We start from the raw sequence: 25,175 nt of genomic DNA, 5'->3' as shown, positions 1-25,175 counted from the left end.
GATATATTCACTGCCTTGAGTTATTAAAATAGTAAAATAATAAAAGTGAGATACAAATAAAAATAAAGTAAGTATTTGTTGTTATCAGAAATTATAGCATGTTTTCTGGTTCTAGGGAGAAGGTCCAGTCGAAACACCGAATCAATAATCATTCCTATAATTAAAAAAAAAAAAGCTTTTTGGTAACGTTTCAAGAAATACAATACAGTACAAAAAAACCCGAAGAAGAGCTGTGCATCTCGCTCATCTGTAATTTGTCCTAATTCTTTCGCCATCGTTTAGAGGAAGTAAAGGATGCGCAATGGCTTCTGGGAGTTGTAGTGTTCTTCCTGTAACCTGTCCTGTAGATCCCCAATGCAACAGACTAGCGTGGGAACTACTGCTAGTTTAGGCCGGTGTTTTACGCTAAAATGGCGGCTCCCTTAATGTTGGTGCTTTTGGTAGCCGTAACGGTTCGGGCCGCTTTATTCCGTTCCAGCCTGGCCGGACTCATCTCTGAGAGGGTGGAGGTGGCGTCTCCTTTAAATGCCTGGAAACGAGGTGAGGCCTACGGCTGGGGACGGGGGTGGGGATTGGTGGTCCTCAAAGGGCATCTCCAGGAGCTTGGACGCCTGGAAGCCCTGAGCCTTCGTGGGGCGTCGCTCTCCCCCCCCGCCCGCCGACCTCGCGAGCCTTGGAGTGGTCGTGAGCGAGCGGGTTTTTACCTTGGGAACGATATATTGGTGTCAAGGACGCTTTGGCTGCTTTGGAGCGATGTATTCTAACCTATCTGAGTTCCTCTTTTTCTTAGGACTAAGCCTCGAGCCTTGAGATCGCAGGGTTAAATAGACATAGGGAAGGAAGAAGGAAAGCAGCAGGAATTTGGGGAGTTTCTTTGCAAGGAGCTTCGTTTTTCTAACGGCTTTGTCCAAGAAATTGTCTAGCCTTTGTGATTTTTAGCCTGAGATGTTAAGAAGGCTCCAGAATTTCACCAAGCCACACATATACTGCACCAGTCAAAAAGAGGGCTGTGAAAATATCTACAGACCTCTCACATCCTGGACATAAACTGTTTCAACTCCTACCCTCAAAACGACGCTATAAAGCACTGCACATCAGAACAACTAGACACAAGAACAGTCCCACCCCCAATGCCATCACTCTGCTTAACAACTAATTCCCACAACACTGTCAAATAATTTACTAAGACTATTACTATTATTTTTCTCTTCCTTACTAGCATCTATCTTCTCCCACTTATTACTATAACCATGTTTCTTGTATCTTTCAATTTATATTGTTTTTATTTGTTTCCTAGTACGATTTGATAGTTTATTAGTAACCTTGACTATCACTAAGTCTTCTATCTTTTTATTCTTGATGAATGTATTTTATTCTCCTTATGTACACTGAGAGCATATACACCAAAGACAAATTCCTTGTGTGTCCAATCACACTTGGCCAATAAAGAATTATTCTATTCTATTCTATTCCAAACCAAAAGGTTCATATAACATGCTAAGCTGCAGGTAAATCACACTTTAGATCCAAGTATCATAAATAGGCTTTCTTCTAGATGAGTTTCTTTTATTTCTACAAGTCAAAGTACTGACACACTCTTTGACACTTGAGACATCCCAAATCTCTGGGATGCAAAAAGTTAGAACATAAATGATGTCTTTTGCACTAAAATTGAGATGTAGTCATCTAGCAATTTTGTAAGAAACTTAATAACCAAATTGTATAGAAAGTGAAGAAGCTTATGTGCTATCTACCCTTGGGTCATACTAATTTGTTCTTGATAATGTCTAGAACTGTGTGCAGTTCAGAGCGATGCAAGTTTAAGAAGGATGTAGATAAACAAGAACTTATTTTCTATTTTCCAGTGGTTGAAGGACTAGCATTACTTGATTTGGGTGTATCTCCGTATTCTGGAGATATCTTTCATGAAGTAAGTATATACAGTTTTTGCTGTGAACTGCTTTGATATCGTTATATAACATGCTTTTTATATTAAAGATGAGAATATAATGTTAAAGAATCTTTAGGGCTTAATAGAATTATATTGTCTTTTCACTTGAGCTGCTGAGTGCATAGGTGGACACACAAATGCAATTCACAGGAATACTTATTTTTAAATTTTAAATAGAAATAACTCAAAACTGGCATCTCAAGTTATTTGTTAAAGTCTATTATTTCCTGCTTTGGGAATATTATTACAAAATGGAAAAAGATATATAAAATATTAGTTAAAATGAAATAAATAGATACAATTATATGATGCAAAATATATCTCATGTTCTTGGCATAAGGAGAAAAGGAACAGGTCTTTTTTCCCTCAGGAACCTGCTTACCACATGTATAATTAATAACGTATAACTACCAAATTTTATCCTTACAGTGTCAGTTCAGTAGCAAAAAGTTTCATAGATATTTTGTCAGAGTGTTTTAGGAAACTTAAATGGTGAGTTGTTGTTTATGCTACCTGGTAGCCCTTGTGGCACAGTGGTTAATAATAATAATAATAATAATAATAATAATAATAATAATAATAATAATAATGATGATGATGATGATGATGATGATGATGATGATGATGATGATGATGATGATGATGATGATGATGATGTTTTAATTTGTATACCGCCCTTCTCCCGAAGGACTCAGGGCGGTGAACAGGCAAATAAAATACAAACAGAAACATACACCATAATTAAAACAACCCTTAAAAAACTGATTCAAGTATGCCAGAAATTTAAAATAACATTACACCCCATACAAATTACAACAATTTAAAACCCACAATTAAAATTTAAAATTTAAAATCAGGCCAGTCCAGCCATATGGAATAAATAGGTTTTAAGTTCGCGGCGAAAGGTCCTAAGGTCAGGTAGTTGTCGAAGCCCGGGGGGGGGGGGGAAGCTCGTTCCACAGGACAGGCAAACTGCAATTGTATTGCAGGCAAACTGCCCATAGCCAGGAGTTTGATCCTGACAGGACTCAAAGTTGACTCAGCCTTCCATTCTTCTGAGGTCAGTAAAATCAGGACCCAGATTGTTGGGGACAATATACAAAATAATGCCTCTACATTATTGTTCTGACCTAGGCTTCCTGATATAGTAAAAAGCATACAATTAGTCCCCAAAACCCTTTTTTTATTTTAACGGCTGTGAATTCCTTTCATTCACAGCACATGCTGAATCACCAAGAGTTTATAAATAGTCCAACAGACGTCTGCTACAGTCCTTCGGATAAGGCTGGTAAACACCCACCTTTATCTTCTTTAACATGCTGCCAAAGACCTAATTGGCAATTATCTTGGCAAGGCCACACTGAAACACAGAGTCAAAAATAGAGCTTCAAAGTACAAACCAACACCATTCACAGCGTTGCTTCCTGCAAAGGCCCACGTGCCTTTGCTCTTCCTTTATGTTTTATGGGAGGGGCCAATCATCTCCAAGCCTTACTCCTGACTCGTCCCTTTTGTTTTAACTGTTCTTGTCTTCTGGCAGCTCTGCGCATGCGTACACTAGCAACAGGCTCCCCCTGTTCCTCTGCCTCTCTGGTGTCCGACTCTGGAGTTCTGGAGTCCGCACATAACTCCCAGATGGCCCTAGCCCCATCTCTGCCTCCGACGCAGAGCCCTCATCCAATCCTTCCCCAGACTCCAGGACTGGCCCATGTTCCTCCCCAGCCGCCTCACTGTCCTACTCTGCTGCCAGCTCCACAGGCTGTTGGCAGACCACAACAATTATAAACTGCATAGAGAATGCTATAAAGCATTATGGGGCACCATATAAGCCTAAATTATGTTGCTGTAGCCATGCATAAAGGAAAATGAAATTGATATGACATCTAAAGTGAAGCATTTTGCTTGGAAGGGAAGAGTTATCCTCCAGTTCATTTATCATAAAAACCCATTAGTAGACTTTCATACTATGAGTCATTGTCACTGTAACTTTAATATTGTAGTTTTTACTTTAACAGCTGTAATAACACAGCTGTTAAAATATTAACATTGTACAAAAGTAATATTTTTCCCTTTATGAGACTGAAATGATCACAATTAAAAATATAAGCTATCTTTTTTTGCAGACTTATGCATATAATTCTTGTATGCCATAGTACAAACTAAGTTCATGCCCTTAAATAGCAAATTTTGAGTTGGGACTACAGGTAGCCCTTGACGTACGACCACAATTGAGCTCAATTGTCGTTCTGTTGCTAAGCAAGGCAGTTGTTAAGTGAGTTTTGCCCCATTTTACAAGGTGTTTTTTTTTGCCTTAGATGTTAAGGGAATCACTGCAGTTGTTAAGTAATCATGCAGTCATTAAGCAAATCTAACTTCCCCTATTGACTTTGCTTGTTGAAAGCTGGCTAGGAAGGTTATAGATGATGATCCCATGTTTTGCTGAGGCAGTGCAATTGTCACAAATACATGCCAGTTGCCAGCTGAATTTTGATCATGCCTGAATTTTGATCATGCAGTCAAGGGGATAAATGCAATGGTCGTAAGGGTGAAAAACGGTCATACATTTTTTCAGTGGTGTTGTAACTTCAAACGATCACTAAATGAATGGTTGTAAGTCATGGACTACCTGTATTGCCCTGTCTACTTCAGTATTTTTTCTGTCACATCAGTCTTAGACTTGTGCAGTGAATTACTTTTGCATTAATGATTTTTGTAAAAACCATACTTAGAAGATACTATATAGCTATCATTTCCACAATTAATAAATAAATAAGCTTTGATCTAAAGACAAGTTGTCTAAGATAATTGTTTCTTTTTTTCCCTTCCTAGACACCGTTTATAATATACCTCTTTCATTTCCTGATTGATTATGCTGAACTAGTGTTTATGGTATGTAATTTTCAACCATCAAATAATTGGCTCTCTTTTCAGAATTTATTCTTTGATTTCTTCTGCATATAGAACACATTTTTTAACTTAAGATATACACTTTTTTAAAGACCTGAATCTGGCTGAAAGTCTAAGCACACTTAATAAGTAAATATAATTCATTGAACTCATTAGGAACTTATGGAACTTAGTAAGATTCTTGGAAAAAAAACATGTTTAGGATAACATTGATATTTTATGTGTATTTTTAAAACAAACATACCGTATATGGAAAAATTGGTTGGCATTACATGTACAGCAGCATTGTTCATCTTTGTGATCTCTTTACCTTTGTATATTTCCAGAAATTTTCGATAGGACACCACATCTGGAGTGCAAAAATCTGGATGATAGATAGTTGGCAACAGAGAGATACAGGCAGAATTTTTTGTCTCTTTGCTGCCCTGTTGTGGTTGTCCAGATCTGTAGCTTTATACTTTTGCTTTTATCTAGTGATTGACCAGATGTTTGCAGCCCAGATCTGTTAACTCTAGTTTCATTCAGGGTAAGCTGTCCTATTGCTGAATAATTATCCAAGGCATTGGAAATTGTTTAAGAAACTCTGGTATACTGTAATTTTTTGATTTTTACTGCAAATCTTCCAAAAGTATTTTTGATAATACTGAATATCCCAGAGTACATTCACTAAATAATTTATTGATTATTTATGTAAATAATGTATATAAAAAAAGTTTCACACTCATTTATATTGAGGTCAGGACATCTCAAAGTTTATATTCATCATCACCCATTCATAGCTATCTAAAATAGAAATCACTTAGCCACAGGGATGTGTATAAAAAATCCATTGCTGGCAAGTTGAAAACACTGTAAATCCACTACCAGCAATACTGAGACAGTTCCTTGATGCTTTCTTGTGAAATTAATTCTACCCATAGCTTCCCTGCTCTAACCTATCTAGCCAGGGCATTAGTAATATGAACTAATTTGTTCAGACAGTCCTGATGTTAATTTAGAAAAATCACTTTTTTAATCACTAAAAGTACAATTTTGCATTAAAAAAATAACCTGTGTTTTGGTATTCTCTTGATTTGTTTTCCGTTCAGTTTACAGATATTTTGACGGCTATAGCCCTTTATTTAGCTGTTCAGGATTACAACAAAGTTTTGGTGAGTAGAAAAGTGCCAATTTTTATTTATATTACTTTCAGGCATTTTTTTCATACTGTTGTTTCTTTCCAGCTTCTATTTCTAAATACAGCAATGTTTTTTCCCTCCTGATATTTTACATATTATTTATTTGGGTTGAGAATCCTGGGAATTGTCAGAAAACATTTGCAGAGTATCCAGCTGAGGAAGGTTGGTCTGCTCAGACACCTTGTCTTGGAGCTGCCTTGCAGTGAGCTGGATTCCACTCAACATGCTCCTTTGAATGATTTCATGTGTCAGTTATTGGCAGAGCTACTCTCAATCCATGTTGAACACCCAGCACTTCTACTTTTAGATTGATTCAGAATATGCCCCAAAGCAGAGGTGGGTTTCAGCAGGTTCTGACCAGTTCTGGAGAACCAGTAGCGGAAATTTTGAGTAGTTCAGAGAACCGGTAAATACCACCTCTGAATGGCCCTGCCCCCATCTATTCTCTGCTCCCAGGTCCCAGCTGATCGGGAGGAAATGGGGATTTTACAGTAACCTTCCCTTGGAGTGGGGTGGGAATGGAGATTTTACAGTATCCTTCCCCTGCCATGCCCACCAAGCAATGCCATGCCCACCAAGCCACACTCACAGAACCGGTAGTAAAAAATTTTGAAACCCACCACTGCCCCAAACCTCAAAATTTTTAACATTTTCCTGAAAGTGAAGGGGAGGAATGCTGTTTCAGGGGATAGGAATAGCAATATAAGAAGCCTGCCTCCATGGCAATGATGGGGCTGATGCTAGCCCTGCCAAATCTTAAAGGATGTGCAGAATATACACAATTATATTTAAAGGCTAGGGTGCGTGCTTAAATCAAGAACAAGGGATGTTTATTTTTTGCAGAAGAAAACTAATTTAATGTGTCTTCAAGATTAATGAATTCTACCAAAATCTTTAAATATAATTATGCATATTTTGTTCATTGCATAAGATCTGGCAGGGTAGCATGTTCTGGATCTCATCAGTGCCATGGAGACATGCTTCTTATGTTGCTACTCCTATCTCTGGAATATCATTCTCCCCCCTCCCTTTCAGGGAAATGTTAAAATTTGGGGGTTTTGGCAGATCCTGGGCCATTTGTAAACCCATTTTAATTTCAATCTATTTTTTTATTATTATATCTTACATTTTATGACATTTCCAAATGTTACTATACAGTGCTCAGAGTCATTTCCAATTAGTTGGTGTTACAATTTAGATAATGTAAACAATAATGAATTGATAAGTATAATCCATGAACTGTCATGAATATGCTTCTTAATAATAGCTGGCTGCTCCCTTTCCCTCAGCTGTATTGCTTGTGCCTTCTAGTGTTTCCAACTGGAGAAACCATCTGAAATAACCTATGGCATATTTTAGGATAATTTTGTATGTTTAGCTGCAGACAGAAGTTTCAGGCAATGTGTTAGGAACACATTATTCACAATCACAAGCAGAGGACACAATATTACAAGCCAGCAGCCACTTGAAATACATGTTAAGCAATGTGTTGAAGATAGCTGGCATGATTAAGTTATCCAGTTATGAGTTGAATATGCTGCATTTTACTATATATTGCATCTTGTCAATACAAAAGAATAAGGGCTTATGTAATGATAAGTCAAGTTGGTGTAAATGCTGAATTTATAAACCTGGATAACAATCCAGGGAGATAAGTATTTCTTGCAGGAATCATCATAAAAATGGGCACAATTGCTAAACAAATACATTACTCTTACTTACACATTTTTTCTTTGTATTCAGTTTAAAAAGCAAAAACTGCTAATAGAATTGGATAAATATGCATCTGATGCTGCAGAGCTTATCCGGACTCCTATGGAAATGTACTATGTTCCTCTCAAAGTAGCACTGTTGTAAGTATTGCTTTTCAATAGAGATTGGAAACTAGTTAGTTTATTTTCCTTTTGCACAGAGCATCAGAACATTTACTTTATTTTTGAAGACACTGTGCCTCTTATTTTGCTTTTTCAGAAGTCTATGACTTTGAGTGATTGAGTAGTGTTTCTCGGCTGAGAGTTTGAGATTTGTTTAAATTAGATTTATACCCCGAATAAGAAAACCAGTTTAGTGAAGTGATTAAGGCATCAGACTAGAAAATAGGAGATTTTTTTCTACTCTTGTCTTAGGCACAAAGCCAACTCTGTGACTTTGGGCCAGCCAAACCAAAGAGTGGCAAACCACTTCTAAAATCTTGCAAAATAACCTTAAAGAGATGGCCAGGCAATCACCAGGAATCATGACGGACTCAAAGGCATCAAAAATAAACAAACGTAAAATGCCCAAAGTGAGTTATTTAAACAACCAAATATTTAGGTATACAGTTGCCTGGTGAAAGAGTCAGAATACTTTTATTCCTGAAAACTTTATTATTATAAAGGTAATGATTATTCTTATGTTTTATCTGCCAAAGGAGAGAGGGCTCCTAGTGATTGGAATGTGTCAGCTCTTTTGTTATTATGTACCTATCCACATGCTATTGCCTTCTGGGAAAGCAAATATTATGTAAAGCATCATAAAAGAGTAAGAAGTGTTTAGCAGATGCAATTAAAGACAGGAAAGAAGAGAAAAAAGAAACTTATTTTACACCAACACCATTAAGTATACCTTTCCATACTTTAAAAACTATTCTTGCTTGTATTATGTCTGCACAATTCTTAGTACATTGCATTTGTTCACAGTGCCTCACTTTTATCTTTTTTGAGGGCCATCACCTCTATCCAACAACAACTTGTTTGTCTTTCATTTCAAGCCATTCACTTTCTCTTCATATACTGGTTTTGTGATTGAGTGCAGAATCCCAAATGTTCGCGATTCTTTGGCTTGAAGAAAACACAGCTGCAGGGATACATGATTAAGGTGTTTAAAATCAAGTAGGAAGTGGATAAAGTTTTTCTCCCTCTCTTAAAATAGTAGAATTAGAGTTCATCCATTGAAGTTGACTGAAAAGAGATTTTGGACAAGCAAAAGACAACCTATCTTCACACAGTACATTATTCATTTATGGAATTTAACCAGATTTGGATAAATTCATGGAGGACATATCCATCAAGATTAATAAGGGTTATTAATCTTGAGACTTGATCTTACCTGTGGATTGAGATAGCATACCTTCAAATACAGTTGCAGAGTGACAAAAATGAAAGAGGAGAATATCTCTATCTTCCATATCAATTCCAGTTGTAAACCCCTCATGAAGCATCTGTTTGGCAAATTTGAGGGGGGGAAAATTGACATATATATGTGAATTTGGATGTCTTTTTTTCCAGTTACCTATTGAATCCATACACTGTGTTGTCTTGTGTGGCAAAATCCACCTGTGCCATCAACAATGCTATAATTGCATTCTTCATTTTGGCAACAATAAAAGGTAATGTACTTTGTTTTTCATTTAATAATAGATTCCCTTGTACTGCTGTGCACAAATTCTTTTCAAAGTTTTTGGTCAACTGCAGATGTTTCTGTTCATTCCAATGGGATATCAGCAATCTACAGATTTCATGGAATGTTCTGCACCAAGTTTTATAGCATCTGCCTCTCTTCCGTTTTCCTCGGGTGTTGCCAAGCTGATTGCAGTCTTGGCATGATGCTGATCTGGAAGATATAAAATATGTCTCATGAACCACATCCTCTGTTGTATCACAGTGTCCTGTATTCACATGAGTTACTTTTTTGTAGGATCTGGATTGTAGGATCAACAATCATGATAGGTAATGTCAGGATCTTTCAAAAGCAGCCCTAATGAAACACATTTAGTCTTTGTGCCACCTGCCAGGTCATCTTCCATTTTTCACTGACATTGAAGTTGGCAAAACAATACTTTTGTAAAATTGGAACTTTGTCTCAGTGTTAATTATTGCATGGTCCAGACTGGGAACAGCCACTGAAATAACCACCAAGGTTTTTTTTATTAACGTATTTAATTTTTTTGCGTTTTTGTGTAACACTTTTGTGGCTTATATCGGATTAAATCTGAAGCAGTGATCTACATCTGCTTTTAATATATTCTTGCACACCATATCTTAAATAATGGAATATTGAGATCCATTTTAATTAAAATTGCGTGATAGTTCTGCTACAGCATAAAATTATAGAACTGAGTAAACAAGCAAATAGAAAAATAATGCAAAGCTCAGCAGAATCACCTGGGCTGCATAAATAAAATAATTTCCTCTCAGTGAGAATATGTAATATGTGTTAATATAGTTACACTTGCTCTAGCCCTATATTTGCATGTCGGACATGTAAACTTAGATTTCCTCAGAAGTGACACAATTACTAATGTTTCTAAGGACCAAAAGGGAATATTGATTATACTGCTATTGATGGTTTCCTGACAGGAAAAGGGGAGAATTGTTATTAATACAAATATCATTACCTCTTGGTTTCTATCATGTCTTCATTTGTTTCTAATAGCTAAGTCTAGTGAGATTAAGAGTTAGGTCACATCCAGGCACCAAGACCACTTGCTCTTAGTTTAGAGTTACAGTATTAACTTAATTGATGAAGGGAACCAGTGCAGCCATTGCCTTTAAAAACTAGATTCCTTTTGAGATCGTTACAGCCTTATAGTTGAGGCACCAACATTTAGACTTTACAGTTTAGTTCGGAATTCACAACGTCTCTACTCAGAATTGCTGTGCTAGCCCACATTTTATATGGATTTGCCATAAATATTAAGTACTGTAAATACAAGAGATGATGTTTTCATATTCACCCAGAAGTTTGTTGTTACTGGCTATTTACACCTTTTTCTCGTTATTTTGCAGGTAGTACTTTTCTGAGTGCTATATTTCTGGCATTAGCAACGTATCAGTCTTTGTATCCTCTTACTTTGTTTGCACCAGCCGTTCTCTATTTATTACAGGTATCTATTCCATAAGAGCAAATGAATTTTTTTATTATCTTAAAAAGATTAGCCACCATGAATTGCTAGTCCTGCAGAGGAATAACTCTATACCTACATTGCTAGCTGATGGCTAGAATGAGAAAGCAAACAAAATTGCTTGCAAATCATCTTCATAGGATCAGAGATCTTAACTTGTGACTAAAGTTATTGGGGAATTATCTGTGCTGCTGCAAGTGAACCACTGTTCGCAGCTATTTCTCTGAAATCAACTGCAGCTGGCAGTAATTCTCTTTCATTTACCTCTCTCCCACTTCTCTGACTAAAGATTTGCAAGGGGTCTGCTGTAATACTGTTCTCTCAACTCCTAATTCAGAGTCAGTGCAGAAGATTAGTATGGTTAATAGTTTCAAAAGTCTTTTAGAGCAAGAAAATCCAAAGGGTTGATCTGCTTGTCATGGTTTCCAGGCCTGACATTGCTGTTTTTTTCTTCCCATTAAGCTCAATCACTAAGGCAACCAAAGTTGATAAAGGCCTTCATCAGGCCTCAACCCTTATTGCAATGGAGTATTTAATTTGCATTACAATAAGCCATCCAGAGTCATATTTTATAGGGGAGATAGGCGGCATAAAAATTTAATAAATAAAATTATATTTGCAGGCAGCAAATTTGTGAATGGCAATGCTATTGTGTATAGAAAACCATTAAACAAAGAAGAGTAGTTCCACTATTATCTCCTTCAAGGTATCCTGTACCATCCCTCTGCAAAGATGGATTTTCACGTTCTAGATCTATTCAGATGGTTTTTTTCACCTAGATCAATTCCTTCCTATGCAGGAAAGACTATGCAATTGTATGCACAATAGGTTCCTGGTTTTTATATGAGCTTGAGAGTGAATCCCCCCCCGTAGCAATTTTTTTTCTTCTAATGTCTTCACTTAATATCAGAAGTAAATGTGTTAAATAATTGAAAGAAAGTTTTTTCACATGTTTTGCTTGCACGAAATTACATACAGACATTTCAAAACTATACTTTGTTGTCACTTTTCCCCTCTCCAGCGGCAGTTCATACCAGTGAAAATGAAAAGCAAGGAGTTCTGGTTTTACACTATGCAATATGCGGGATTATATTTGGGAAGTCTGATAGTGATAATTTGTCTCTCATTCTTCGTCCTCAATTCATGGGATTTCATTCCATCTGTTTATGGTTTCATGTAAGTAGATCCTGTTTGTCTGCATTATAACCACCTACATATAGGACAAAGATCTCTTTCCCAAGTTATGAGTTCAAAGTATGAAACATAACAAAACAAAACAAAACAATTGAATTAAACCTTCTGTTTTTAAAACATTTTCTTTTGTTCAATGCCTTATTAATTAGACAATTTCTTGCTTCAGTATTCTGGATAAATAATATACTTTTGTTGATATGAATGACCTGAGAAGTCTTTAATTAGTTCAGTGAAACAAAAATGTGATTAAGTTATCATGGCATTCTAATTGTGGACTGCATGATTAAAAAATCCACAGTTTAAATTCTGTGGAAAGAGAAAAGTTATATTTACAAACGCAACAGTGCATGTAAAAAGCTGCATATAAAAGATGAATAATCTTCAGTGGCTTTTGAAAAGTAGGTTCGGTTAGCACTTGCCAGGATTGTCCCAAAGGTGGTTTTCAAAAGATCACTGGACTTCCTTTTTTTTTTTTTAAATGTTTCCTTTCTCATCCATCAGTTCTTCCAGTTCTTTCAGAAATGAAGAAGCTTCTTAGAGAAGAAGTTAACAGTTTTCAAAGAAAAAACAAAAAGTCCAGTTGCCTTTTGAAAACCACCTTTGGGACAACCATGGCCTGGATGAGTGAAAATCTCCATAGATACCTGCCAGGATTATTTCATAGGAAAATCCATATAGTGCTGTGTTTTGGACTACGTTGTCTATTTAGCGTCTTTGAATTTTTTTTGTTTCCAAATACTGACTTTCCCAGAAATGACAGTGTAAATGACAGTAGAAAAGAAATACGATTTTCAAATTGCTTTTACTAGTTTTGGATGATAGTTACTGACATTTGTCTTGCAACTTGTTTCACTCTATGGAAAAAGACCAGCATAATCTTAGATTATATATGAGCTACACATGAGAAATTATTAAATGATAAAATTCAAATATATTATTTATTTTTATTTTATTCATTTAGTCAATTTCTTTCATCATCCATCTCAGCCAAGTGACTCTGTATTATCTATACAATTGTCTTTTGAGTGGAGAAGTACTGAAAGTGGATGTTTATTTTCTGCTCTTTTATTATTGAGGGGTTTTAATATTTTTTTACTAATAAATACCCCTACAAAACCCAAAATAAAATTGTTAAAAGAAACAAAACTTGCTGTTGTGAAAAGGCAAGCAATAGTGGACTTCATTTTCTTGAATAAAAATCAAAAATATTTTCAGATGAATGCTAATACCTTATTTCTATTGGATATGATTGGTAAAATATACTTCATTTTGCAACTGAGAGGAGCAATTATACGGTAGTTGACTAGGCTGGAGAATCAGGGCTCAGTTACTTCATCACTCTGGCAGTGAACTAGTTCAGAATTCAGCAAGTTTTATTTATTTTTATTTTATATATTTATTAATATCCCACCTTTTATTTAAATAACTCAAAGTGATACACATACCTAATTCTTTCCCTATTTTCCCCACAACAATCCTGTGACATAAGTTGGGCTGAGAGAGAAAGAATGGGCCACGGTCATCCAGTCAGTTTTCATGCCTGAGGCGGGACTAGAACTAAGTCTTTTGGCTTCTAACCTGGTGCCTTAACTACTAGACCATACTGGATCCTTGGAAATCACTGTGACCAGTCATGCTTAGGCTTAGTATGTTTCTGGACAACAGACATTCTATATCATAGTTGAAAAGAAATAAATATATAATCCTTCCTTCCAGCTTTAGGGAAGTTTCTTCAGTAAATCACTCTCTTTTGAGCTAACCTATCTCATAGAGATGATCTGGGGGAAGACAGAAGGAGAGAACCTTGTTAAGAGGTTAACAAACAAAAGAATCTTAAAAGTTTCTCTAAAAAACCCTTTGTTTATTTTCATGTCTTCATAATGAACAGAAACACTTCCTGTTTATAGTGTTTTCTGCAACATACTAACCCAGGCATCTTTTGGAAGTTATTTGTGAACCTGAGTATAATTTTATAGATACAGATAATTCACTAATGATGATATTATTCTGTCAATTTCAGCCTTTCTGTTCCAGACCTGACACCCAATGTTGGCCTTTTCTGGTACTTCTTTGCTGAAATGTTTGAACATTTCAGTCTCTTTTTTGTGTGTGTTTTTCAAATCAATGTTTTCTTCTACACTATTCCATTGGCGCTAAAATTAAAGTAAGCAGCTTCTTGATATTTATTTATTTATTTGCATAATTGTAATATGCTAGTTTAGGTCAGATTAATTGTTGGTAATATTTTATATTACCTTACTTTAACTAAAAATTAAACTTTCAAGAATTGATTCAAAATAATTTAAACAGTTTAGTTTTCCCTATTAAGAACTTAAACTTTTATGGTTACTGACATTATATAGCAATAGCTATTTTTTCTAATTCCTTTGTCTTATACATACACTACAGGTAGTCCTTGGTTTATGACCACAACTGAGCACAAAATTTCCATTGCTAAAAACGATAGTTGTTAAGTGTGCTTTGCCCCATTTTATGGTCTTTCTTGCCACAGTTGTTTTTTTTTTTTTTTTTTTTTTTATTCAAAAAGTTTTACAAAAAATTTTTTTTCCCCTTTCCCACCAACCCCTCTCCCTTCACAAACCCCCTCCCCCCTCCCCCCTGGCTTCCCGGAAGAAACACAAGGTATAGTTAAAAATAAAACAAACATATGCTAAAAAAAATTTTTTCCCCAAAACTATTATACCAATTCTCCCTCTCTAACTCTGACTTCCTCCTTACATAACCAAATCCTTCAAAAAATTAACAATAAACAGTAATAAAATATATAAATCAGTAAAACAAATTATTCCTAAAATATTTAAAACCAGCTAAAGCATAAAAATCCAATCCAGTTCAGAGAATATCTCCTTATAACTTCTATAACCATATAACCATATAATTTCCCCAAGTCCTTCTTACATAAGATCTTTCAAGAATATTCTATTTAAAATTCAATACAACAGATTATAAAATTTATAAAATTCAATAGAGAAAATTACAATATTATTTAATTAATTACAATATCTATTCAACTTTAGTCCTTCCTCATCAAAGTCCAGTATATCCAAATATCTAGTCTTTTATAATCACAAATTGCCTTTCGGGACACTAATATTTTGTCTATTAATATTTTAAAAACCTTGTTTCAAAATAATACTTTTGTCTCTTGCCATTTTTTTGGTGCATTAATCTCTGTCTTTCCTTCGTTGCTCCTTTTAAAAGTCAATCACAATATTTCCTAGTAATTCCTTATGTCCAGAAATCCAAAAATTACTGCCGATATTCCATCAGTCCAAAAGAGAACTCTTGGGAAACATTAAGCTTGTGAGTCTTTTCCATTTGAGGACAATCTCCTGTAGCACAAATTCAGGCAGCTCATCCAAACTATTTAAAGAAAACTTCTTTAGATCACCTTGTTTCTTCACGATCAAATCTTCATATTTATCCACTTTTATTTGTATATCCTCCATTCCATTTTCCGAATAATTGCACTGGTTAATTTGCTCCAAACTCTCATCCAAAACGTCCCCATTTTTTATCAATTTGTATTTTTGAATAATTAAATACATTCTTTCTGTGTAGTCCTGTATAACGTCCCGAACCCATTCTTCTGAAAGAACCTCCATAACAAAATTCCTGCTGAGAATCCCCTTGTAACGTACTTAAACAGCGTAATATAATCCAACAGTCCACAGTCAAACACAATAAGATAAAATCTCCATTCAGTTTCGATTCAACAGCAAAGCTCCTTTGATGTATCGCTTGCTTTCAGTTTCTCTAAAACGAAACTGAAGGGGGGGAGGAAGTCAGAAAATCAAAAATACTTGCAAACCAATAATTGTTCCTCACACTCTTCCGCCTGCTTTTCGTATCCACAAAAAGAAATCAATTGTTAGCAGAAGTGGACACCCTCCTCTTTTCCTGCTTTTTCAGGAGCGCAGAGAATACTGGAGGTGGGGGAGGGGTAAATAAGGGGATTCGACCGTTCAGGGCTTTGTATTACAAAAACAAAGCCCCTAGGAGAATCTACCCAAATCCTCCCCCTTGCTCTGTCTCTCTCTTTCAACCAGAGAGAGAAATGAAGCCGGGATCAGTTGTTAAATCCGGCTTCTACCATATTCAATGCGGAGTGCCATAAATTAGCACCCAACGAGGAGGGTGGCGCCACCCGGAAGCTGCTTGCCACAGTTGTTAAGTGAATCACTGCAGTGGTTAAGTTAGCAATAGGGTTGTTAAATGAATCTGGCTTTCCCATCGACTTTGCTTATCAGAAGTGATCATATGACCCTGGGACATTGCAACGGTCATAGATACATGCCAGTTGTCAAGCATCTGAATATTGATCACATGACCATCGGGATGTTGCAATGGTCATAAGTGTGAATCACTTTTTGTAGTCCTCTTGTAACTTGGAATGGTCACTGCATGAATGGCTGTAAGTCAAGGACTGCCTGTAATAGCTGTCTCATAAGAGAGAGTCTCTTTAGATTAAGTGTTATGGAAGGAGGCTGGGGAGCTTTCCCTTGTTTCTCCATGGCTGAAGCCACCTAGGAGAGCAATGAAATCTTCATTGAGTATTCTCAGAACCTCTTTTGAAAGAAGATGTGGCAGCGCTTTAATATATAGCAGTGCTTTCATTTCTAAGGCAAATAATGCACTGTTAGAAGAAAAGTTACACAAATTAAGGGTTTGATCCCCTCCAGGCATGAGCTAGTACCAAACAATTGGTTTTAATTGACTTTTACTGAAATAATCCAAAACAACACTTCAGCTTGGTAATGTTTCTACATTTCTGTTTTGTCTCAGACTATAAAATGCCTGCATACATCATCCATAGATGAAATAAATCAGAAGCTCTAATGGCTCCTATATTTTCAATACTGAGAGAGCAATCTGCACAGAGACACCAATAAATATTGTGCATTAAAGCTAATTAACTGTGGTAATTCAGAATATACAAACCAGAAGAACAGCAGCAACTCAGTCACCCAATTACTTACAGGTTTTTTTTGTTTCTTTTCTAGGGAACATCCCATGTTCTTCATGTTTGTTCAGTTGGCCATCATTTCCATCTTTAAGTCCTATCCAACTGTAGGTGATATTGCTCTCTACATGGCCTTCCTTCCTCTCTGGAGCCACTTATATCAGTGTAAGTTCTGTATTATTATTAATGTGGTAGTTGTGCATAATGGTCTTATCTTGTCAATGGGCCAGGAAGAATATCTAATAAGATATCATTATTTTTCATAAGTGCATCTATTTGGATTTCAGCCATTTTCTCTATACTAAGGAGCTCCAAAATCTGCTTCCAGGGCCTGGTTTCTCAAATTGATTTGATACATTTCTGAATGAAGCAGATACAGCAATGGAGTGTTAATTTCATCACATGGTGAATCTCATTTCCAATTGGGAAAGTTAAAAAATGTGAATAATTGGTTCATGAAAACTGAGCAATATTCTCTACTTATTTTTTTCTTCTGATGTATTTATCTGAAACAAGATTTTTCAGAGAATACTGTGTGGCTTTATGGGTTCAATGTATTGTTGAATCACTTTGGTACTCTTGTTATAAAATATAAAACTAAAAATAAATCAATGAATTAAAGTACTTATGTTAAATATATATTTTTAATTGCTAGGCATTGACTTAAGTAATGCATCTTAAAAGGGTGGTGGGAGACAGTACCATATTCTACAATATATTATATTTTAGAACATTTAGAATTTTATTTTAGAACAGGAAGAATTCAGTCCAGAATTAGCTTTCTACCCAGTACCCACCCATATTGTATTTTGATATCCTTGTATTTTGTAATTTGCACTTGCTTCAATTCAGGAAGTGGAATCTAGGCCTGTGTAGTTGGGAAGTCTGCACAAATAAACCTGTCAAAGTTTTCGTCCCCCACAGGAACTATGGTTAATTACCGATTCTAAGAAAGGGATGTCTGTAGCAGCTGTCTCTGCACCCACCCTCTAAATTAGTATGTGCCACCCATTGTAACTAAGATAGGACAAGCCAACAATGCCTCATTGTATCAATTAACCAGCTTTAATAATGCCTCTGCTTTTCTGTTGCAGTTTTGCGGAATGTCTTCATACTTTCCTGTGTACTCATTGTGTGTTCCCTGCTGTTTCCGGTTTTATGGCATCTCTGGATTTATGCAGGAAGTGCAAATTCCAATTTTTATTATGCAATCACATTGACATTCAATGTAGGCCAGGTTAGTGAAACAAAATATTGCGTTTGGGTTAAGTAGCCCTCACAGGCACTCTGATTCAAAACCTTTGTTTTATATCAGTATTAAGATACTAGACATTCTAGACATATTTGATAGTACTAAACATAAAAACATATATTCTTGGGCTCTTGGCTTTCTTTTATATATTAAAAAAAACAAGTACTGTAGATCTTTCCAGAGTTAAGAGTGGAGATAAATAGGAATTCAGTTAATTCAGTTAATATATCTCCATGTAGATCCTTGCATTTTCCAATGATCGGACCAAATTTAATAACTTTGTATGTCTATATATCAGTTTTTCTAGGGCAAGTTTTTAAATACAATTTGTCTAGTTAATATCCATCTTTCAAATGTGCTGTCACAATATTTGTCAGGGTTGCTGGACTCTTTGGTTCTTTGTTTCCAAATTACGGGCATTAGCAGTGATGACCAAGGGTCTGTGTCCAAGTAATGATTTATATGGTTACACAGAGGCCATGACATACATATTTATCAGTTGTCCTGCCTGAAATACGTAATTACAGCATTTGCATGATTTTGTCATCATATACATGGAGTAATATTAGCAACCTACCATTTTCTGCAAAATTTGCTGCCTCAAATCCAAATATATTTTATTAGAGTTGTGGGGAAAATGGGAAAGTAAAACACAGTATTGACTTATATGAGTATTACTTGCATGAGAATTTGGTTCAGCCTGGCAGGTTGGAATGACAGCTGCTTTCTCTGTCATGGCTGGAATTTCCTGATTGCCTTGCCAATTTCCTAGACCCATCTGCTTTTAATTGATTATTAATCACCAGTGTACAACTAGTCCTCTTCATAGTGCTCTCCTATTCTTTAATGGTTGTTCATCTGAAAAGGGAAGTGGCACTCCTGCAAGTTATGTATCACTAAATCTTATGTGATGAAGTGTATTGCTATATAAAATCTCTATTTTCTACTATAACTAGTCAGTATTGCTGACAAGAGATAGCTATGGAGCTAAAAAGTGAGTATAGTCAGCTATGGAGCCAACTGTACTCAATTGGACCTAAGATGTAATTTTGCAGTGCATAATACTGATGACTTTGATACAGCTATCAATCTTGTTTTGTTCCTCTTATACTGAATATTTCAAAACATTAATCTACAGTTTTAGTGGAAATATTAGCTCATAGATTAGATCAGCTGTTCATAGCTACTCCATCTGTTCAATTTAAGGATCTACAGTATACAGTATTTGTCCCTCCAAATTTATCTTCATATATTGTTTTAGTTGTATAAATCCAGAAGCTGAGCCTTTATTTTTGTGTTGATCTATTAGTCTAAAAAAATTCTTACAATATTGACTTCGGCTTTTCTGTCCCTAAAACCGACTGCCACATTTCAACATGTATCATAATGGGAGCATTGCTGGCAAGGCTCAAGTTGTCATTGGCAATAAGTTTTGTTGGGTTTGCAAAGGAAAAAAAAACCACCCTGATATCTTACAAAAATAGTCCGTTGCAATGGTGCTCAAATTTTTCATAAGGCCAACTACTATATTGTCATCAGATTTATTGAAGAAAATGATCCAAAGCTACATATTCATGTGTGGCAAAAGAATGTGAGTCTTTGCTTTCAGTAACGGGTGTGTCCCCCTGGGGTAGCAATAACTGCAGCTATACATTTCTGGTAGTTGTTGATCAGTCCTGCACATCAACTTGGAGGAACCTGAGTCCATCCCTCTTTACAGAACAGCTTCAGATTAGGCACTGTTGGCATGCTTCCTTGCATGAACTGCTCACTTCAGGTCCTTCCACAATATTTCTACAGGATTAAGGCCAAAACTTAATGATTCCAAAACATTTACTTTTAATCATTCTTTGATCGTATGGTTTTTATGTTTACAGTAGGTCATTGCTTCGTGCTTAATCCACTTTCTTGAGATTTGGTTCATGGACAGATATTCTGACATTTTCCTGTAAAATTTGCTGGTACAATTCAGAATTCATAGTTCCATCAATTGAGGCAAGCCATCCTGATCCAGAGGCAAGAAACCAGACCCAAACTAGTTCTATTTTGTTCTTATCCATCCACTAAACTTTCATCCTTTCATCTTTTTAGCTTACCCACATGGTCTTATACAAACTGTAGACAGGCAGCAATGTTCTTTCTGGAACACTGATTGAATTAGAACCACTAAAGTTGTTCTTTTGGCAAAAGATAATGTTGCTCTTCAGTGTGCAAAGAGATACAGGATCCAAGACACTCATATCTACTTTCCTTTGTACCCTTCATATTCATAGCAGGTAGCTATGTATTGGCTGCATTTTCCTGTAATTGCTATTTGTCTCTGAAACGAGAAAACTGCTGATGTCAGAGGAATTCCAACAGGGAGAATTTTAATGAGAACAAATTTGGTGCCAGTTCTGTCTATAATATCAATCAATGTTCCTTAATCTTGAGAACATTAAAATGTGTGGACTTCAACTCCCAGAATTCCCCAGCTGGCTGGAGTTTTCTAACTGTTGCAATCTACACATCTTCAATTGTCAAATTTGAGAAACACTGATATAGATTGTGCTACGGATCTGGGTATGATTTGAAATTGGGAAATTGGAATTTCTTGATTGTAATAGCATAATGTAGTCAGTTGGCTTTCGATAAAGTAAATCCATATCTCCATAAATCAGTCTGATGTTGTTTATTTATTTTATTTATTTATTTATTTTGTCAAACACAACAGTATATATAAGTATAAGCATGAAATAACCATACAAATTGTACAATCAAGGGGAACATTAGGACAGGAACGGTAGGCACGCTGGTGCTCTTATGCACGCCCCTTACAGACCTCTTAGGAATGAGGTGAGGTCAATAGTAGATAGTCTTTGGTTAAAGCTTTGGGGATTTTGGGAAGAGACCACAGAGTCAGGTAGTCATTCCAGGCATTAACAACTCTGTTACTGAAGTCATATTTTCTACAATCAAGATTGGAGCGGTTCACATTAAGTTTAAATCTATTGTGTGCTCGTGTATCGTTGTGATTGAAGCTGAAGTAGTCTTTGACAGGAAGGATATTGTAGCAGATGATTTTATGAGTTATACTAAGGTCATGCCGAAGGTGGCGGAGTTCTAAATTTTCTAAACCCAGGATTTCAAGTCTGGTGGCATAAGGTATTTTGTTGTATTCAGAGGAGTGGAGAACTCTTCTTGTAAAATATTTCTGGACACGCTCAATTGTATTAATGTCCGAAATGAGGTGTGGGTTCCAGACAGGCAAGCTGTATTCAAGAATTGGTCTAGCAAATGTTTTATATGCTCTGGTTAGTAGTGTAGTGTTTTTGGAGAAGAAGCTACGCAAGATTAAGTTTACAACTCTTAAAGCATTTTTGGCGATATAGTTGCAGTGGGCTTTGGCACTTAGATCGTTTGATATGAAAATTCCAAGGTCTTTGACGGGGTGAGGGTCATCTACAAGGTAATGTCTATCAAGCTTGTATTTAGTGTTCTGATTTTTTTCCCAATGTGTGAGACAGAGCATGTTGTGTCTTGCCCGCCCTCAGAGCAGCCGGGGCCTTCTTACCTGCTCCCGCACACTGAGGAATGTATGCCTCCCGGTCCCAGTCCTGGCTCCATGCCCACACAAACTGCAGAAGGAGAATCTCCCTGCCCCAGCCCTGACTCCATGCCCAGGCAAACGGAGCAGCTAGACCCCTCCCCCTCCTCCACAGCAGGTGAGCCTGAGGAGGGTTTACTCCCAAGAACAGCTGATTGGTGTGACCCTCGCATCAGAAGATTGGAGAGGCGGAGGCTACAGAGGGAAGGGAGGGGCAGGCCTTAATGAGTGCTGAGTCATGGTGCCACACCCCATGGCCTATATAAAGGAGCTACTTTCTGGCAGTCTCTGAGTCAGGCAAAAAGTCAAACTTATCTTGCTGAAGTCACTTACTGGTCTCCTGCCTGCTCTGAGGACTTTGCTAGGACTTTGGACAGAGCTGCAGAGGCACGCCTGATTCGGATTTCCCGGACCCAGCCGTCAGCGGAGGAGTGGGACACGACAGAGCATTTGCTGGTTAAGATTTGGAGTTGCCAAATTTTTGACCATTCCGACACAAAGTCAAGGTCTTTTTGAAGGGTAGCCTCATTGTTGGTAGTGTTAAATAGTTTAACATCATCGGCGAAGAGAACACAATTACTTATAATATGGTCACAGAGGTCGTTAATGTATAATATGAAGAGTGTTGGTCCTAGAACGCTGCCTTGGGGGACACTGCTATTGACAGGAGCGGGATTTGATAGGGCACTGCCTATTTTGACCACTTGTTGTTTGTTTGACAGGAACGCTGTTATCCAATTATGGAGGGGTCCGGAGATGCCGTAGGATTTAAGTTTTAGAAGAAATTTGTCATGTATCACTGAGTCAAAAGCTTTACAGAAGTCTATGTAAATTGCATCTATTGCTTTGCCCTGGTCAAGATTTGTAGTCCATATGTTTTTGCAGTGAAGAAGTTGTAAATTACAGGATAATTTTTTTCTGAAACCAAATTGTTTATTCGAGAGTAGGTTGGTTGTTTCAAAGTGGAGGGTGATGGATTGGTTGATGATTGATTCCATTACTTTGCAGGTGATGCAGCATAAATTGGTCTGTAATTTTCAACTAGGCTGGGGACTCCTTTTTTGAAGACAGGGATGACCATGGCTAGTGACCATAGTTTGGGAAGGGAGCTGATCCTGAAAGATTTTTCAAAGATTATGCTTAGGGATTTTGCTATAACAGTGGAAAGCTTTTTTAAGAAGTAACTTTATACTACTAACTGTGTATAGGGTATAACTGTGTATAGGGGTAAGCTTTAATGTTTACAATATCTCTTGAGTGCAGCCATTTTGTTTTCAAGGAAGTTATGTCAACTTTTTTTTCTCTCTCTCTCTTACAGATTTTTCTCATCTCGGATTATTTTTATGCCTTCCTGCAGAGGGAATACTACCTCATTCATGGAATCCACTTAATAAGAAAAGATAGGACAGATCCTATGTTAGTTCTTAAATAATCCTGGCATTTGATGTGACTTGAGGAAGAGACATTTATGAAAAAAGATGATACTTAAGTAGGCGGGAAACTGATTTTTGGAAGAAACTGTTTTGCATATGGAGACTAGGCTGCGATATGGGAATAACACTAATCCTGATACAGAGTTGGTTCTAAGAACTTGTGAACAAGGTGGAAGAGACTGCATTTATATCCTGTTTAAAGCTGTTTCCTCCAGCCATAGCATTGCTGTGAACCCTGTTCAACAATCCTTGAGATTCTTCGGGTAAACTGCATTGGGACTTACAATCAAAATGAGCTTTTGTACCTAGAAGCAAGGTGGTAGGTGATGATGATAATGATGATTTCTGGGAATACTGTTTGGAAGTTTTTTTCAGGAAACGAATAGTATGCATTATTTTGGTTTTTCCTGCTTTGCTTCCTTTGTTGTCACTATTCATTTACCTGCCTAAATTTACAGAGGTCTTTGAAGAAAAGGAAGCTACATAGAACATCTTGTGCTAATACTAGAAGCTAGGAGGCCTGATACGACACGGTGCTCTAGACAGATGGTGGTTTCAATACCAGTCGGAACCAGTCTGGCAGACATGGAAAGCTAAATCCCAGATTTTAAACGACAGTAGTCAGGATTAGGATTACGGTCACGAGGTGGATGGAATTTGTTCACTTTATTTTAAGGGAAAATGGTATTTCTCCATCTGGAGATACCACTGTGTTATTTGGATATTAGTTTTAAGGAAGTTAGATTAACAAAGCATGATATAGGAAATCTTCCCTGCCCCCTCCTCCCTCCCCTGGTGGAATGCACATGGATCTACATGGTCATAGGTGAGCTATGTAATCCATTTTTTAAGAGATGCATAAAATAATTCCTCTACCTTGATTCAATTTTGAGAGCATAATATGTGTTTTTTTATTTTTCTGATTTTGTGCAAAAATAATCAGAAAGCCACAAACTTTTTAATTTCTCTCCAAATCAGACCGATGTATTTCCACATGATGCTAAGCCTTTACAATACTCAGACCATTACATACATATTCCAGCCAAAGTGTTACCTCTTTGCAGAGCAATCAAATGTGAGGGTGTTAGAAAAGAGGCTATGCAAAAAGGCTGGTCCATTCCCATCTACCTTCAGTGTTGTCTGGGCAGATTTCGTATGTATGTATGTATGTATGTATGTATGTATGTATGTATGTATGTATGTATGTATATATGTATCGTACTTGCTGCTATTTTAAATTTTTCCAACTTAATGTAGCTGCACCTGAGGTCTTTCTCTGTTATTTTAGTCGCAGTATGTTTTTATCACAGAAAAGCTAAGCAAAACTTAACCAAGCTCCCAGTTCCCAGAAAAAGGATACTCTACTTTTTTTTTACCTTTGAGCAGAAATGATAAGATTGGGAGGCACTGAATTTAGTATTAAATATGCCATCTGTTACTGTTTGCAAAGCCATTCTGCAGGTCACACATACGCTTTTCTTTTACAATGTATTTCTTACTAAGTGCTCTTTCAAAAGGAATTAAAAATAAACATCTTGCCTTATTAAACTACAGAGTGTATTATATGTGGAATGCTGCAGCTGTGTCTAGAAAGGACTCTACATTGTATTATCAAAAAAAATCTGTATTGTCCAATCCCAAGATTGTGAACAGTGTGCATGTATATAAAACAAAGAGCCATTCCAGCTGCCTCAATTAATTGATCAATACATCAATATTAAATACATTAAAACCTAATTATAATAATACATTCATTATCTGTATATTCATATATTGGAACAGCTTATATCTAGCCTCAGTGGTGCAGT

At 36.5% G+C, this 25,175-nt stretch overlaps 1 protein-coding gene across 2 annotated transcripts; it reads left to right on the top strand.

The window, feature by feature from the left end:
• Nucleotides 1–330: 330 nt before the first annotated feature.
• PIGU (phosphatidylinositol glycan anchor biosynthesis class U) lies at nt 331–25,115 on the top strand. Of its 2 annotated transcripts, XM_058175899.1 has the most exons (12): nt 331–540; nt 1,866–1,930; nt 4,781–4,840; nt 5,947–6,009; nt 7,780–7,889; nt 9,303–9,403; nt 10,803–10,900; nt 11,940–12,094; nt 14,133–14,276; nt 17,137–17,261; nt 18,191–18,333; nt 23,253–25,115. In XM_058175899.1, the coding sequence occupies exons 1-12, from the start codon at nt 411–413 to the stop codon at nt 23,364–23,366; spliced, it is 1,308 nt and encodes a 435-aa protein (XP_058031882.1). In that variant the 5' UTR covers nt 331–410; the 3' UTR covers nt 23,367–25,115. The 2 variants fall into 2 exon arrangements, with proteins under 2 accessions (XP_058031882.1, XP_058031883.1); XM_058175900.1 differs by lacking the exon at nt 14,133–14,276.
• The last annotated feature ends 60 nt before the right edge of the window (nt 25,116–25,175 follow it).

Source organism: Ahaetulla prasina, chromosome 3 (genome assembly GCF_028640845.1).
Source record: "Ahaetulla prasina isolate Xishuangbanna chromosome 3, ASM2864084v1, whole genome shotgun sequence".
Lineage (NCBI taxonomy): Eukaryota > Metazoa > Chordata > Lepidosauria > Squamata > Colubridae > Ahaetulla > Ahaetulla prasina.
The sequence above is the reverse complement of the archived record's forward strand: the minus strand, read 5'-3'. Positions and strand labels throughout refer to the sequence as shown.

Coding starts and splice junctions, on each gene's coding strand:
- PIGU (XM_058175899.1), top strand. CDS start 411: ATGGCGGCTCCCTTAATGTTGGTGCTTTTGGTAGCCGTAACGGTTCGG. Junction 6,010..7,779: donor AGGATTACAACAAAGTTTTG/GTGAGTAGAAAA, acceptor CTTTGTATTCAG/TTTAAAAAGCAAAAACTGCT. Junction 18,334..23,252: donor TGACATTCAATGTAGGCCAG/GTTAGTGAAACA, acceptor TCTCTCTTACAG/ATTTTTCTCATCTCGGATTA.